The sequence below is a fragment of the Coturnix japonica genome, chromosome 1, assembly GCF_001577835.2.
Source record: "Coturnix japonica isolate 7356 chromosome 1, Coturnix japonica 2.1, whole genome shotgun sequence".
Classification (NCBI taxonomy): Eukaryota; Metazoa; Chordata; class Aves; order Galliformes; family Phasianidae; genus Coturnix; species Coturnix japonica.
Window position 1 is genome coordinate 148,400,993 of NC_029516.1, and position 17,843 is coordinate 148,418,835.

Sequence of the window (17,843 nt, forward strand, 5' to 3'; positions counted from 1 at the left end):
TTTTGGAGGAAGGAGAGTCAAACTTTATGAAAAAGCTTTGTTGCTTTTGGAATCTTCTGTCTCCACTTTTGGGGGTGACTGTGAGATATGGGTTTAGTGGCAGCACTGAAAACATCCAAGCTGGAACTGAAGGAGACTGATTTGGGGTTTAAGTTAACAAGGGTTACTTTTAGTTAGCTGACTTATTTTACTAAAAGAAGTCCTTCATTTACCAATCTATCAGAACTCTTTAGCGTTGTTAAATAAATTAGATGAGACATTTAATGCATGCAAACACCGTGGCAACAAAAACAAAAAATATTATTAAAAATGCACATACCTGAGAGCTCTACCCATTGTTTCATAATTCATGTCAGGTTTGTTTTTGTGTTTTCCCCACAACCTGGACACGGCCTTGGAATCTACGAGTTTGAAAATGCCCTTCTCTCTTTGAGTCCATTTGATATACTTAGGACACGTAGCTTTGTCCTGAAGCAGTGCTAGTAAAAACTCCCAGAGATAAATCGTGTTTCCTATAATAGAAGTATTTCAGGAAATGGAAAATAAATAATAGTTAGTTGAAGTTGGTATCTTTATGAACACACTGCATTATTAAGTGAAGATTAGGAAACTTTGACAGGGGAGAGGGGGTACTCGGAGATATAACACCAAGGGAAACAAACCTTGGAGATAAAGTTCAGAAAACATCTATTTTTCCTAAACTTACTGGTAGACAACAATCAAACAGCATTGTATATAGAAGCAGACACAAGCACACCCACATATGGAAATCCAAAACGCCTGTTTGCTGTTTTCCACACATAAAGAGAAACAATAAAAATCACATACTGTGAAAAAATTACCACTGAATCTGTGTCCTGAAAACACATTTAAGGAGTCTAAGCTGGTATAACTAAGGAGATCTTTTTGCCTGCTTTTTCTAAGGCAATTTGTGTTTGTTGTTCCTTTGGACAGTCACAGCTGTAGAAAAGCTTTTTTAGCGAGACACTGTCAGCCTGATGAATGAGGAAAACCTCTTGTGTGAAATTATCCCCTCACACAAGTAGCCATGTAATACCAAAGGAAGGGCAGCATATGCAGATTCCTGCAGCTTCACAAGAAAAAAAGAAAATGATGCCCAGTGAATGAGAACATAACAGGATCTCTTCAATTCAGCTTCATTCTGCTGTCTTCTCAACTTCCACGGCCACAAGCCTGGACTTTTTGTTAACCAGAGGAGGGACCTTATACATTCTTAAGACTCTGAAACTACTCTATTGTAATTTCTACAAATGCATTGTTGTCCATAGCAACATTATGGGTTGGTCAGCTCTAGTGATGAACCAACATGTTTGACTGAAATTTTGGACATTAACCCAGCAAGCCCTTATTATAAGGTACATGCAACTATTCAGCAACGTCATCAGTTGGCCCTGATGGGGTCTTAATACTCCTTCAGAAAGAGGAAACCTGAAAAGTGAACATCCCTGGAGAAAAACCATTGGCTCTGCAACACATTTCTTCCAGTCTAGTGGAAAATGTCAGCCTGTTTGCCTCCGGACACCCAAAGGCAAAGTTCAAGACTGTTTAGGCTAGAAACTGTGCGTCAGGAATGACAGCATTCCCAGCCAATTACCATCTAATCCAGGGTGCTTTTGTTGTAGTCTAGACTGAAATACTTAGCCATCTCAAGGCAGGTTGAAACTCTGTCACTGTTTAGCTGCTACAAAATCACTATGAAGAAGACTGTCAGTGAAAGCACTGTCTGTTTTATTCACAAGAAGGATTTTTCAACCTCCTGCGAGTTACAGCATAGGAAATGCAAAGAAAACTCCATGCACTGCATTAAATAATTAAACAGAGAAGTATTTTAGCATACATGTTCCCCTAAGGAGTAACAGTGCGGATATTGAGAGATGAGCAACGCTCAGGATCTTCTAGCTGCTTCTGTGTCGTGGCCACATGTATTATCATCTCTTCTGCTTTGATTCTACATTCCTCGAAACTGCTTGTATAGTAGGGTTTTTTCATAATAGTGGCTTCAGGCAACACACTCTTAAATTCCTTCTGAATTAGCAGTTTTGTAACAAGGAACAAACGTGAAACCTCATAGTGTATCCTTGTTACCATCAACAGAAAGTTAGATGCTTCTGCCTTTTAACTCTGAGGACGGATAGCTGCTTTGATATTTGCCATTATCTCATTTGAGTACCGCTGTGAGGTTCTTCTGATGCTTTTCTTTCATTTAAAAGTCAAGTCTTAATTAAAAACAAACAAACAAACCACAACAATGCATATTCCAAACTGCCAGCAATAGCTTCTAAAATATTTATTACTTGAAAACAGGTCCTTTCTTTTCCTGATACGATTGAAAAAAAAAAGTTATTTAAAAGAAAACACATTACTTGGTTAAATTTCAAAGGAGATTGACACCTCCCAGGTTTTGCAGAGCTTGTCTCTTGGTGACTGCTGCACAACACGCCAGCAGTTCAGGTGATAAAAGCACATGCAGTGGCACTTGAAGTGACACAGAAGAGCTTCCCCTGCACACAGGAGTTGGTGGCAGGCAGTGTGTCAGGCTGCAATTCCTAAACCAGCCAGGTTTCAGTGTGGGCACTAGATTGACAACGGGGCTGTTTAGTCTGGGGAAAAGGAGGCTGAGGGGAGACCTTATCGCCCTCTTCCAGTACCTGAAAGGTGCTTACAGAGAGAGTGGCACAAGTCTCTTCTCACTGGTGACAAGTGACAGGACGAGGGGAAATGGCCTCAAGTTGTGCCAGGGCAAGTTTAGGTTGGATATTAGGAAGCACTTCTTTACAGAAAGGGTAGTTAGGTACTGGAATAGGCTCCCCAGGAAGGTGGTTGAATCGCCATCCCTGGATGTGTTTAGGAGCTGTTTGGATGTGGTGCTCAGGGATATGATTTAGCAGAGGGTTGTTAGAGTTAGGGTACTATGGTTAGGCTGCGGTTGGACTTGATGATCTTCAAGGTCTTTTCCAACCTGGGTAATTCCATGATTCTATGACAGTAAAGCAAGCTGACAACACTGACAGGCACTGCTAAACAGTTCAAGAAGGGGAAAAATAATTATTGTATCAATTACATGGCTTCTTTTTTTTTTTTTTTCTTTCCCCATTTTAAACACAGGAGGAATGAAAGAAGTACTGAAAATCTAAGTGATCTGCTCAAGCCTTCTAGCTAACTTCCCTCACATTTCAGGCGCTGGTACTTCCCACTGGCAGCTCGCAGCCTTGATTGTCTCCCTGTGCAGAATTAGACACACGCAGATGGAAAATGCTTTCAAAGATCATCTGTCAAAACAATCACATCCCAAGAAAGCTGAACACAATGCAAAGCGCTCCCCAAGACGTCTATTGAAACACAGCAGCCTCTGTGGGGGCTTGAGGATTTTCCAAGAACCCTTGCAACCGAAATGACAAATGTATCCTTCTTCCCAGGAACTGGGTAATTCACAAAGAAGCTTCTTGCACTAATTTTTTTAACTTAATTTACGATGAAATGTTAACTACCTTTGAGTATAAGATCTGTTGCTCTATCACTGTGAACTTATCTTTTTTACATGGCAGTAAGAGAAAACATCCCTTTCTACAAACTTCAGTGATGATTATTTGACTTACCCTTTCCATCTTTGTTTTTCTTTTTCACAGATATGTTTGGAGTTGTTGTAGGGGACTCGGGACGAGCGGGTTTGGGCTTCTTCCCTGAAATAAACCACCAGCAAATCAACTTCAGTTTAGAAAAAAAAAAAGGATGCAAGTAAAAAGAAAACAAAAAACAAAAATCTTTCAAAATTCAGAGTAAATTTTATTTTTAGTCATTTAAGAATTTTGTTCTATTCTGGGCTTTTTTTATTCCTACAAGAAGACCGACACCCTTATGATATTAGTGTAAAGATTAGTAAAGAGTTTTTTCTAGTAAAGATTTTCCAAAGCTTATCTACCTTGGAAATTTCTGTGGCTTTTTAGGTACTCTTAACGACATTTAGTACAGAAGAGATAAGAAGAATAGGCTATTAACTGTGAACAGAAGAGTTCTGATGGAAAAGGCTTAACAAAATACAGAGCACTATCTTGTTCAGACATCACCAAAATGGAATTTAGGGATAAAACAAGGCTGTCTTCTTATTTAATTGTCTGGAAGTCCCCACTGATAGCAGCAACCTGCACTGTCACATAAGGAAAATCTTTTTCGGTTCTGTTTTATCTTATAGCTTTCCCAATACTGGAAAGAAAATTGATTGTTTTTCTAAGACTAGTAATGCGTGGAGTCCTCTCATTTTCTTGTTTTCATTCAGGATTCATGACTGAGAATTGGACACAAAGCTCAGCCCTTCTTTTGGCCATTAATGCCTTCCTTGATTTGAATGAAGACAGAAGGGAAGAAATTCTATAACACTGGTTTTGTTGCACAGTCCCATGAAAGCATTAAGAATCACTGGATCATGTTTCTAGCAGTTTTGTACCACTAAGCATTATTGGTTGCAAGAAACAAACAAAGTCTTGTTTATTTTTTTCTTCCATAAAACATTTAGACAGAGTCACTCTTCTATAGGTCAGTTACTATTGCACAAGATGTTCCACACGGTAACTCTGGTAAGGGCTTTTCTCTCCTTAGGGTTGCGTTATGGGATAACTGTTCAGTGTTCTTATGGTTCCCCCTCTTGTACATACATAAATATAAGCAATTAAGGAGTAGGGACTGTTATTTGGAGGTAATTCATTACCTACATCCAAGTAAGATGAGGTCCTAAAAGCAAATCATAGAATTACAGAAGCACAAGGCTGGAAAGGACCTACAAGATCACCTAGTCCAACTGTCCTCTCATACCACTGCTACCACAAGCTACTAACTCATATCTTGTAGCTCCTCATCCAGACACCTCTTGAAACATCTCCAGGGACGGCGACTCCACCACCTCCCTGGGCAGCCATTCCAGTGCCTGACCATTCTGAGAGAAAAAGTTTCATCTTATGTCTAATCTAAGCCTCTTCTGGTACAACTTGTGGCCATTTCCTCGGGTCCTGTTTGTTGCCTGGAAGAAGAGGCCAAACCCCTCCTCATCACAGCCTCCCTTCAGGAAGTTGTAGAGTGCGATGAGGTCTCCCCTGAGCCTCCTCTTCTCCAGACTAAACAATCCCAGCTCTCTCGGCTGCTCCTCATAGGACTTATGCTCCAGACCTCAATTCATGCACTTCTGATTACAGATAACCTAGGCTACCGAACATAAACAATACTGCTGCAGCTATTCTAGGTTCTCTTACCTCAAAACTGGACTACTTCAAGGCATTCTATCTGGACAATCCTCTACCACAAAGCTGTGCAAAACTGGAAATCAGTGCAGAACGTGAAACTTGTTTACAGAGAGGTGTTGATCTTACTGCTCTAAAACTGGGCTAGAGACGACTGAAGACAGGTTTAGGCTGCACTGAGCTATAACCTCCAGACACCAATACCATCAAAAGAACATTAAACATTAGCACACTTCCTCCTTTGGTCCAATACAGAATGAATTCGTCACCTTTCAGAGTACGTTACTACATTCCTTTTTCGGAGAGAACTTTATAAAGAGGAAGGATGAAGAACGTGCAAGAGGCTGGGACTCAAGGGGAGTTGCTGTAATTTCATGCTAATTGCTTGTATGATTATTTTTTTCCTCACTTTTCTATTTTTGTGGTTGTAAAAACACTTCAGCTTATAACTCCTGCTGCAAATTAATCAGATATTAATAAAATGAGATGCAGCATCGTGGCTGGCAAGGCAAGTGATTAAAATCATCCCATCACTTCTAGGGAATGTCTTCTTGTAGAAGCTCTTCTCTGCAACACCACCCCAGCCCAGTTAGCTGCCAATGATCTGTGCAATGCAACCCTACAAATATAGCTATTGGGTTATATGCTACAAGTCTGTAAATAGATGGTGTTAGTAATGCATGTGGCAAAATGACCACAGTCCTTCACCCTGCCACAAAACTAAGCAGCAAACAGACCGCCCTTATAAAAACCAGAACAAAAAAAATATAAACCCTGCATGGCATCCTGAAATGCACTATAAAATGAGTAACGTTTTGCAGTAAAGCTTACAGGTCAATGCCTTATAAATCCTCGTACACTTTGAAATAACACTTCAGCACTGCTCAGATCAGACCATCTACCTCAATTTCACTGAACACTGGTAGTTAATGAAACTTTAAGCTGATACACCTTTTCTAGCTTTTCTTCTAATGATCAAAGTCAATCGCATTCACTGTGGAGCAACTGACTTCTTAGCCTACAGCTAGAAAGGAGGAAGGAGTGGGAGTAAGCAGAAGCACAACATGAAACAGGGTATGAAAGCATCAAGCCAAAGAGGTTAAATGTCGGGCAGATTGAGGCTCCTTGTTTTGACCCACATAGCAGCCAACATTAAGAAGAACCCCCCAAAAAAAAGCAAACAAAAAAAGCCCAGCTGAAGTCCTCATACAGTTGGTTATGTTGCAGCACGGTAGTTTCCCCCGCAGCACTCTTGGACAGCTGCTGGTAAGACTCCTCTCCACAGCAGTTTCAGTTCAGCTTTCCTATGACAACCAGACAGCTCCTGACCAACACCCATCTCTACCAGACCTTGTGACACACAAGGGGCTAAGGAAGCTCCCACAGCATTTCCAGAGGTCTCTATGTTGCCCTTCACAGACAACTACTCCCAACATTCAGAAGTATGATGGCTGCATTAGCAGCAAAATGCACTTTCTTGCATCAGGACTGTAAACAGAGAGGTAGCAAAAGCCCTTTTCTGGATGACTTATTTTCCCCACAGGAGGACGTGTCAAAATCCTAAGTCCTAAAGCTCTGATTCAGACCTATGGTTTAGTTCCAGAAACAAAACTCTTCTATTTAATTTTTATTTGTTTATATTTCTTATAAATTTGTTGCAACATCACCTTACATCTGCCTGCACTACATGACACTTTTCCAAAGCAGACATTAGAATCAGGGCCTCAGATGGTGCCTGCACCAAAGCAGAGTAGGAAAACAGGAGCAGAAGGTCTGACTAACATCATGTAACTTCATTACTCTTTGGTATGGCAGTGATTTCAGAGGAACATCAGACAACAGATGAAGCCTCAGCCACATCAAATTACCTCCTGCAAGTGGGACTGTAACTTAGTATAGCATGCAGCTATTTAGAAAAAAGAAAGACCACCAACAAAATAAAACTACAGTTCATATTCAAGAAAAGCTTAAAAAAAAAGGTTCTCATTCTCATCTTCTGCACATAATAAACCTTTTTTTCGTCAGAGCAAAATAAAAGCTAATTAAAAATACTTCAGCTTTCATGGTAGTGCAAGCTCTGTAGTTTGTAATGTAATTTTCTTCTTAAGAAATGATAAATAGGAATGAGTAAAGATTCGCGTTTCCTAAAAGCAAGTAACCATTGCTACCACTCTGGTATCATCAATATCTAAGCACCAGCATTTGCGCTTGGCCTTACAGTCAGAAAAAGCATTCTATGTATTTCCAGCAGTAGACACTTGATTCTTCTGACTTGCCAGCCAGGATGGCTCCACAGATGCATGAGAGGAGGTAAATGTGCCACTGACTGCTCTCTACTCCGCAAGACTGCTCTGCAATAACATCTTACCCTTTTTCTTCTTTGGTTGTTCAAATTCTAAAGTCCCTGGTGACTCAGCGTAAGGGTCTGTGGCTTGGTGAACTTCCACAACCTCAGGGATCCCATCGAGAGTGACTGATACATGTGTAATAGGAGCCACTATATCTTCATCTTCAGTTGAGCCAAACATAGTTGCTTAAGAGAAAGGGATAATAGGAGGAGATCAGTTCATAACTGAATATATCCATCCACAATCAGAAGTAGTATTAAAATAGACAAGTTCAATGACATAACTTACTCTCCTAAAAAGCACTGTAATGGTGTGTTCACACATTTTTATTCATAATTAACAGAATTTGCAGGTGTAAGTATGTGTTATTGTATCTTGCCAGTGTAGAATCACAGAACTGTTTAGGTTGAGGGACCTTAAACATTGCCTAATTCCTAACCCCCTGTTCTGTTCCACTAGATCATGTTGCCCAAAGTCATATCCAGCCTGGCCTTGGACACTTCCAGGCATCCACCACATTTCTTGGTCAAACATAAACAGATTCATTCTCTATCAGAGGAACAAAGCAGAACAGTCTAAACAACCCCACTTAATCCACATTTTCCCTTCAGTTCTTAATTTTTTCCTTATCTGTTGATGTTCAACTCTGAGATCACCATGTTCTCAAGGAAGTGAAACTCCTCACTGCATACAGCACTGGATTTCTGATACCCAAACTATGCATCTAATGTCTACCTGGAAGCAAAATATTCCTACTCCTTCCAGGCAACCACACAGCACTGAACCTCTCCTTTTTACACAGAATTGAACAAGTCAAATACAGACTAGATATGCTCTCTTAAGAAAAAACTTACTTATTCTTTTTTCATCCAACATAGGACCAGGGGAGTCCATATTGAGAAGTGCTTCAGCAGCCTCAATTGTTTCCATAGTTTCGTCTCCATTATGACACGATGTTTCAACTAAAAGCAAAAGAATTAATTCTAAACAAACTACAAGGTAGATTTAAAGCATCTTATTTACTTCTATATCATTCCTAAAAAGAAAGTGGAAAGTGGTCTCAACTAAATGAGCAGTAACAGTTTATGAGAAAAGGTACAAATTTAGTTCAGTACTTTCTAACCCCTCCATGTGCTCATCAAGTACATGCAATAAAACACCATGCCCATAATCCTTGAGAAAAAGCCACTACTGCAAACAATATTCTAGATAGTACCCTTACAAAAATTGCTCATTTCTTCTTATGCTGGTCCTAAGAAAGAAAATTCTATAACTAACAGATGCTCATAGAGCAAGGACGACAGGCAAACTTCTATTAGACAGCTTATTTCCTATAGGTACAACTGAACACTAAACTTCCAAATCTGCAGGGATGATAGATAGATTCCAACCCGCACGCGACTATGATACTATGATATGATATGATGTGACTAACAGAGCATGCTCCAGGGATGCAGTACTAAAAATTACTATTAGTAGCATCATAAAAAACAATAGAAAGGGCTGGTATGCTTTCTAAAAGTCTTAACTACTAAACAATCCCTCATGTGTCTCATATGGGTGACCATCAGACAAATCGAAAGCGCTTGGATCTTCAATTTATAATTAAGGTCACACGAAGCACACAAAAAAAAATCTGATAAAAGTAGTTCTTTTCTATTTTAGAATCACAGGGTTGGAAAGGACCTACAAGTTCATCTAGTCCAACCATCCTCCCATTACCATTGCTACCACAAGCTACTAAACCATAGCTTGTTGATAAACACAAGTTTATCAAAGCAATGCAAAGGTGTGCATTAGTAGACCCCTCCACAGGGCACCAAGGAACCTCAGCTACTTTCTTAAGCCCTGTAGTGAGTCAGTTTCACACCCTCCCTGTTTAACTTTGAGGAATTTGGGGTGGGGCAGTCACACACATATACACACACAAAAAGAAAAGCAAGGAGACTGACTCCTTCATCAGCCATACCATGTACAACCTCAGAACATTCCTTCTTCACATTAAAGCCACAGATTCACTCCAAGAAATAGAACTCCTGTACTTCTTTCAATGCCGGTAACAGCAAAGCACCCAGCCCACCAGCAATCACACTCAATTTAAGAATACAAACATAAAGTTTCACTCCGAATGCTTACAGCTTCTGCAATCATATCACTGGGAGAGGACTGAGATAAGCACAGGCATTGTGCACCAGCCCTGCCTCCCACACCCCACTATGCTTACAGGCAGCACGCGGCCTACAGTCAGTAGCTCTTGCAGGAGCTTCCTGACCACCTGCATTTCTTGTGGGCCTCAGCACTGCCACAATGGCAGAATATCAATCTGAGGGGTTCGGCTGGGTTAGCAAGTTGAATTACAGCAACTCCAGAGCCAACGCAAACAAGCTGTGAGGTGCCACACACAGCAGTGTAATCACAACCTCACAGTCCTATTTAGCAGCAGCACTCAGCTTGCAACAGCTCTCAGAGATAACCAGCCCAATAAATACAAGCAAGCCAGTGTCTCTTACTTCAGCTTCTCAAAACCACACCCAAAAGTAACATTTTTTTCCCAGGGTACTCAACGAGTTCCCGATTATCTGAGCAAGCCACAAATTTAAGCCTGTGTATGCCAATTACAACCCAATTACTGTGGATGCATGTTTGCGATGAATCAGCAGAGCTCACAGCTAGCAGCAGGCCTGTCCAGACACGGCTTTCTTCTCACCTGATGGACAAAGAAACATCTAGCCTGAAGCTCCTTCCTTCAGCCCAAATTCCCACCTAGAATACTTTTGAATGCTTTATACCTTTCTACTTGACACACAAGATGGCTGCTCATTTCCCATCACTCAGCTCAGGGATCCCACTCCACTCCCTCTCATAGCATAGAGTTGACTTTTATAGACTGACTTTCTGGGAGGTTTATTGCTTTTTAATAGAAATTCTGCACCTGTTATTAAGCGATGCTGGATAACCAAGTGCTACTTTAAGAATGCATGTGATTCAAAGACCCCTAAACATCACACTTCCTTTTCTCATGGATTATGACTGCGAAATTCTGTTTCCAACTCAGCAGCCCTTTGGCTGGTTTACAACACGTAGCACTTTCCCTTCATTCTCTTACTTGAACAGTTTGGCTTGTGCCATCAGTGCTAGAGGTTCACCAAATGCACAAGCCAAATGCTCCCAAACTTGGACAGTCTGTAAAATAACTTTTCAATTGGTTGTTAAGCTTCACTGCTGATCTATGAGAACCTTCATTTCTATGCTCTGGATTCAGATCAGGGCACAGTGAATCAAAGTGCCAACCTTTCATCCCTCCCCCCTCACACAATAATTCTCACTGTTTCAATGAGGAAGCACAGGTGAGCCACAAAATGGCAGAGCTTGATTACCTGCTGTTTTTCTACGTTACATGTGCCAGCTTTGAGAAAAAGAAATAATTCAGGAAGTTACATAATCCCATTAGTTCCTCCTTCCTGTGCATTTTATAACTCTAATGAGTTACATTAATAAGGTAAATAACGTGTAGCAAAACATACCACCTGACAAGATGGCCTAAAATTTATTGTACGCAAAACTTTATCCCCCTGTATTTTACAGAGAGGAGAAAAAAAACCCAAAAACTACACAACTCGATGTTCTCCTCAGTGATAAAACTTCATTCGAAGCCAAGAGCTCCAATCTATTTTCTTAATAGTCTTTTACTACACGACAGTTAATGATTTGGGGTCACACAATATTGGCAACAAACCCACCGCACAAATTGCCGTCACAGTCTTTCCAGTGAAATGTGTTGTTAAATTGAGAGAGTGATAAGGTAAGCCTGCCTATTAATTATAAAAAGATTACGGTGTGTATAACACAGCTAGAAAACTGGCTTTTGGCCATCTTTCAGCAGGGTTTCAAGTAAAACAGATGCTGTTCTTATAACTGTAGTTTTCTGAGGGTCATAATTCATAATACAGATACTAATCACAGCAGTGTTGTAGCTACTTTTGAATGGCTTAAGCTGGATCCTATAGGCACAGAAGCCTACCATAGTCCATAATTCTGCAGATACAACACTCAGTAGTAATTCCTGCAGTTTCAGCAGACCTAATTACTTGTAGTTCAGGGGAAAATGAAAGCTTAGTGTATAACAGACAAAAAGCAGCGCTGAAAAAACTCGTAGCTTCAAAAAAAGATTCATGCTTATTTAGCAACTATTTCTGAGTAACGTTGGCATTTTCAGTTTCATTTTGCTGTGAACTTCAGTCCTCTGAATATTTTAAATTGGATTTAGTACAGTCTTTATAGGGTCTGATTCTCTTTCAGCAGAATAATGTGGAAGTGACTGAAAAGACTTGTACAAACTTCCAAGAGCAAAAGAACGCATTTCACTGTTGAGACCAAACGCACAAAATTAAGATGGAAGCCTCAAAGATAAGAAACAACCAGAAAACCAAGTAGGTGGGAAATGTTACCTGTGATTAGCCCGCTTCACAAGCAGCCCACTGCAAGATATGCTTGCACCTAACTCTAGCAGCTTGGTTGGGCTGTGTACCTGACACCCAGGCAGAAAGGTGATGAAGCCAAACTCCTTTCTCTATGGCCTCTCCCCACTTTCATGGGATGCTATTGTCCTCCCTGGCCCTGTAATCCTGCCCTGCTAGGGCCTGGGAGGGGCTCCCTGTAATAAACCTGCTGTGAAAGCCCCTTCCCCACAGGAGCCCTGAGTGGTGGTGCTGCTCCCTGCCCCACTTGGAGTCATCTCTTCATGCAAAGCCAAGCACTCAGCTCCCAGTGGCCAAAGAAACCTGCAGCACACTGCAGTGTGAACCAGATAATTAGTTAGCATCTCCTTCATCACCATGATCTCTACAGAGTCACAGCTCTGGTTTTCTAAGGACTTGGCCTTTAAAGAAAAACAGACTGCTTCAGCTACAATGGAAGACATTAACAATACAGGGCTTGTCTGCCTCCGAAGTATCCCTTGGACACCATCAGTTACAAGGATTACATATTTTCACTCTCTGGCAGCAAACCCTTCTCATGTGACTATTTACATTAGCAACAAAAAATCTTAGCAAGAGTAGTCACAAAAGTGGAGTTTCACAATTACTCACGGAACTGCCAATTCACACACAGTGTATTACAGTGGGTATGTATTCACGAAAACTATGAAATTCATCAACTCCAAAATATTCACACAGTCGCATTAAGTGGCGCTTAAATAACACGCTGAGGAAATGCCAGTTACAGTGTGAATAATTCAAATGAATAGCAAGTGAATAGTTGGCAAGAGGTCTCAACTTGAAATAACGTTTAGGCATGTAAGATTTTCTTCAATAATCAGCTAAATTATTTGTACAGTCACAGTCTGTTCACGTGGCTAAAAAAGGGGGGGCCACTTATATCAGATAAAACCATTTCTAGGGAATGGTTCATGTCAATTTAGTCTATGAACTGAACTGCATGTCATGTCAGGTTCTGCTGAGTTTGGCTTTTGGAGGTAAAAGGCTGTAACAGAGCCCTTGGAAGTCATATCAGAGCCATGACTGGAACCAGCAAGCTGCCTCCAGCCCTGGGTACAGCTCAGCTGGAGAAAACTCATCACTGAAGGATGGCACAGACCTCAGCTCTGTAAAGCATCCACCTCACCTTGCAGACTTGGTCTGCAAAAATGCTCCAAATACCTACTTTCACCAAACTATTGTTTGCTTTGGAGGCTTTTTTTGTTTCAGTTTTGTTTTGCTTTTAGTAAGTTTCTTAAATTGGACATATCCTTAACACTCAATAGTGTTTCTCTTCTTTCTCTTCTACACTGTCCTTCCTAACAGTATTTATGCAGGACATCTGTATTTTAAACATTTTATTATTATTAGAGATCTAAAATGAACTCCGTGCTGAGCACACCAATATCAGCATCATGCTGACATGCACGTTTTACAGTTGGCCATTCCAACCCTCAAGAAACCAAACTAGTACATCTACACATGCTGTATATTGCTGATTTTTTGGTACATATCAACCACTAAAAAAAAGGGGGGGGCTAAAAAAAAACATTAAGAGCAATGCACAACTGTTTTGGTACTCTGAGTAGAACCCTATCTTAATCTATACTGATGGATGATGGGTCACTGTACCAGCTGTGCAGCTGGAATCGCAAGCCACCTGCTACAGTAATAATACCATCTTCTCTACCTTGCACAGGATTGATAGCATTCAATATCATTATAACTTTGTTTCTCATTCATTTTTGCCACTCAGTTTTTCCATGCTGCTGGCCACAATCGTCTTGTTGCAAAAGCATGGCAGATAAAAAATTGCATTGCAAACCTGTGAGGGGGATATCATCATCTTCAATGATTTGCTCCTCTGCAACATCCAGAGAATTCTCAGTGATCATGTCACTGGGCTCATCCACACAGGTTAAGCCAGAATAGTTGTTTAGGAGATCTCCGCTAGGGACATGTTCCACGATGACAGCAGGGAAAATGGATGGATCACCAAGCTGTAGAAAAAAACAAGAAAGGAAAATTAAAGTAATGGTAGTTAGAACATACCCACTCTAAGCATTTACTGATGAGGATTTCAACAAACCCAAAGCATGTCACCTAAATATTAGACAATTGGGATTGAGTGCTGAAAAACAAGATGATTTTTAGCACACAAAACAAAAACAGCAGCGGTGTCACACTATGGGACAGAGGCTAAATATCACTACAGATAGTATATAATACACTGACATGGTCGCAGTAGGTAATACAAGACTCCCACAACATCATTCTGCAGCTAAAAGGCTGATAGAACAGAGGAATGGAGTGGTTCAGTAGAAGTCAAACTGCTGGCAATGATAGCAGCAAGCAACTTGCTGCAAGCACCTCCTGCTCTTCCTGTCTAGCTGGAGGTGGAGGGTGGTGTGGCTGTGAGCACTGCAGGAAGGTCTCACCAGTACCGAGTTTGCTGTGAGACAGTAGCTTAGGGGTAACTTACTGTTCTCCACAGAAGAACAAAGATATGCAAAACTCAAGCAGGGTTTTTGTTTGTTTGTTTTAATTTAACCATGCAAGAAGAAAAATAACAACAGATGTAATAATGCTCATTTGGGCATTGCTTGTGGCTCACAATCTCACCATTGCACAGGTCACCACCAGCAGCAAATGGTCTCAGAGCTGCTGTCTCCATGCACAGAACAGCAATGGGAGTCAGTGCCTCCCACAGATGAGGTCGGGAACGTACATATTGAAAGGAGAAAGTGCAATTAGGATCTTCATGAGGCAATAATTACCATTCGGAATTGCTCTGTGTTTTGTACAACATGCCTTAACAACAACCGTGGTAAAGGGCAATGGGGAAAAAAAAAAGAGTTTGGAAACAAAGCTAATATTTCTAGGGGGTTCCATCATAAATGCTCTACTAAGAAATTAAAAGCCTACAAAACCAAATACAAGCAAAATAAGCAAAAAAGCAGTGCAATGAGATGATGAAAAATAAAATACTGTCTGCATTTGGAAGATTTTCAACAGTGAGTTCTAGCATCTGTTCAGCAGTCTACTAAGAAAGTGAGAAGTATGGATTTTAGATAGGGAAGACACAAATATGAAGACTTTGATATTCTCATCCTTTTCTAGCTCACAGACACTAGGGGTGATGTTCATCTCACCTGACTTCAAGCACTAATGTACTAAGACTTGAGCCACCAAGCCTAGGTTTCCTTCAGAGTCAAAAGAGGGTTTTTTTACAGAGCACTATCTCCTTGATCAGTTTCAGGCTCCTGTGTCAAAACAGGATCAATCAGGCCCTATAAAAACATCTATTTCTCTCCCCTGACTATAAAAAGGAGCTGGTGACAGAGTGCCTAATTCTGGTGTAGACATCCAGCTTGAACACATCTATAAAGTCAGGACAAAATCTGCCACTTACGTTGAAGGAAGGAAGATTTAGGTTGGATATCGGGGGGAAGTTCTTTACTATGAGAGTGGTGAGGTGCTGGCACAGGCTGCCCAGAGAGGCTGTGGATGCCCCGTCCCTGGAGGTGTTCAAGGCCAGGTTGGATGGGGCCCTGGGCAGCCTGATCTAGTATTAAATGTGGAGGTTGGTGGCCCTGCCTGTGGCAGGGGGGTTGGAGCTTAATGGTCCCTGAGGTCCCTTCCAGCCCAAAGCATTCTGTAATGTTCTTGATTACATTGAAAGTATCTGAATCTATGGGGCAAGATTCTGAATTCTGAATTATCTGAAACTATGGGGCAAGCTCAAGCTTCTTGTAGCTCTCAAAACAGAGGAATCATTCTGTACATACTTTGAATTGCAAAAGTGACCGTGATCACTACAGCTCCCTATGACGGTACCATGTAATTCCATAAAGAGAAAACACTGCTGAATTAAAGACTACTTCTTATTATTAATTACAGAATCGCACAGAATTGTAGGGGTTGGAAGGGACCTCTGGAGATCATCCAGTACAGCCCTCAGCTACAGTGCGCTCCTTATGGTAGGTTCCACAGAATAGTGTCCAGGCAGGTTTTAAACATTTCCATAGAAGGAGACTCCACAGCCTCTCTGGGCAGCCTGATCCAGTGCTCTGTCACCTTCAAAGTGAAAAGTTTTTTCCTCATGTTCATACAGAACTTCTTGTGTTCCAATTTGCACCTACTGCCCCTCACTTATGGACAACCTGCTGCCCACAAGGACACCCAGGTCCTTCTATGCAGAGAAACACGGCATCCCAGCTGCATCAAAGCTTTGGTTTGGCTTCAACACATCTGCCCCAATTTGCTGGGCAAATAAAGGACTTCAGCTTATGCTAAAATCTTCTCAAGTCTTTCTCACTAAATCCCTCACAGAATAATTTTTTTTCCACAGGCCAACCTTGTATATGGACCTATAACTATTTGGAAGTGCTGAAGTTCCTTGAATGTCCCATGAACGGGTCTCTGCAAAGCATTGGTCATTCTCTATGAGGGGAAAAGCTAAAACTCCTAAAACTCCTGCAAAAACCATAGACTAACAAATCTAGAGGCACAAACAAGAACGAACATTAATAAAAACTAGGCCAAATGATCTTGATAACTAGAAAAAAGGCTCCAGACAAAAACATAGAACTTGGCCTTGACGGTGGCCATCAGTGTTCATCACTGGTTCACCACCAGTGTTCCTGAGATGACTTCATATTACAGAGTACCAGAGAATGTGGAAGAGCAAATCAAGTCCTGAGAAGATGAGGTAGAAGCTGTTGTCCAACCTAAAGGCTCGGACTCTAGTTACAGGCTGAAAGAGTTGGGCTGTTTAGGCTGGAGAAGAAAAGGCTCTGAGGTGACCTGATAGCAGCCTTTTAGTATCTGAAGGGGAACTACAGGAAAGAAGAAAACAGACTCTTCAGCAGGGTCTGTGGTGAAATGGCTTAAAGTTTAAAGAGGGTAGCTTTAGGTGGGATATAAGGAAAAAGTCTTTTACAGTGAGGGTGGTGAGACATTGGAACAGGATGTCCAGAAATGTGGTTGATGCCCATTCTCTAAAGACTTTCAAGGCAAGGCTAGATCAGGCCCTGGGCAACCTTACTTAGTTGTGCATGTCCCTGTTCACTGCAGGGGAGCTGGGACAGATGACCTTTAAAGGTCCCTTCCAACTCAAAGGATTCTATGACTCTATGATTCTAAGCTGCAGATGTAAAGAAAAGCAGTTCTGGGCAGCAGTGCTAACTCAGACAAAGCCTGTAGGAGCTCCTGCCCAGTTCTACATGCACAGTTCCTCTGTCAATAAGTATAAAATCCACATAACCTCTACTTAAACGTGATCTTTGACACACAGCAGCAGCCAGTCCACCTATCAGTACAATTAGTGCTAGTCATTTTGTTCCCTTCTCAAAATTATGAAGATATTTTCATCACATTTCTTCCTCACCATGTAAACACAAGGTTACAAATGAGCCCTCCAAGGAAAAAATAAAAGAACAAACAAAAAAAAAAACATTACTTCCTAAACGGAAAGGAATAAATCTGATAGAAAAGAGCCCTTCCCATTCACACAGAGCCACACAACCAAGCCCCTCCTGCTGGCATTTGCTGCTGATTGAATGCTTAGATTTGCAAATGGACTGTTCATAATTTACAGCTGTTTAACCGAGATTTAAAAGAAAATAAATAAATGGTCATGAATTATGACTTCCCTGAAACAGAAAATGTAGCTGCCATCTAGACCCTGAACCTCTTCCCCACAGCAGCTGTTCCATGTCCTATCAGTTCTTGGCACAAAAGGGCTCCGGACAAAGCCTCAACAAGAA

General features: G+C 41.1%; 1 protein-coding gene across 9 annotated transcripts in view; it reads right to left on the reverse strand.

Moving 5' to 3' along the window:
• Positions 1-17,843, reverse strand: part of ELF1 (E74 like ETS transcription factor 1) — a 69,959-nt gene that overhangs the window by 10,436 nt on the left and 41,680 nt on the right. For 8 of the 9 annotated variants that reach the window (XM_015851703.2, XM_015851705.2, XM_015851704.2 and 5 more), the window contains 5 exons: positions 13,901-14,075; positions 8,452-8,559; positions 7,618-7,782; positions 3,618-3,701; positions 320-512 (listed from right to left, as the gene is read on the reverse strand). In XM_015851703.2, the coding sequence (XP_015707189.1) occupies positions 320-512; positions 3,618-3,701; positions 7,618-7,782; positions 8,452-8,559; positions 13,901-14,075 (725 nt within the window). The remainder of the gene's footprint in view (positions 1-319; positions 513-3,617; positions 3,702-7,617; positions 7,783-8,451; positions 8,560-13,900; positions 14,076-17,843) is intronic. The other variant, XM_015851715.2, reaches the window with a different exon arrangement.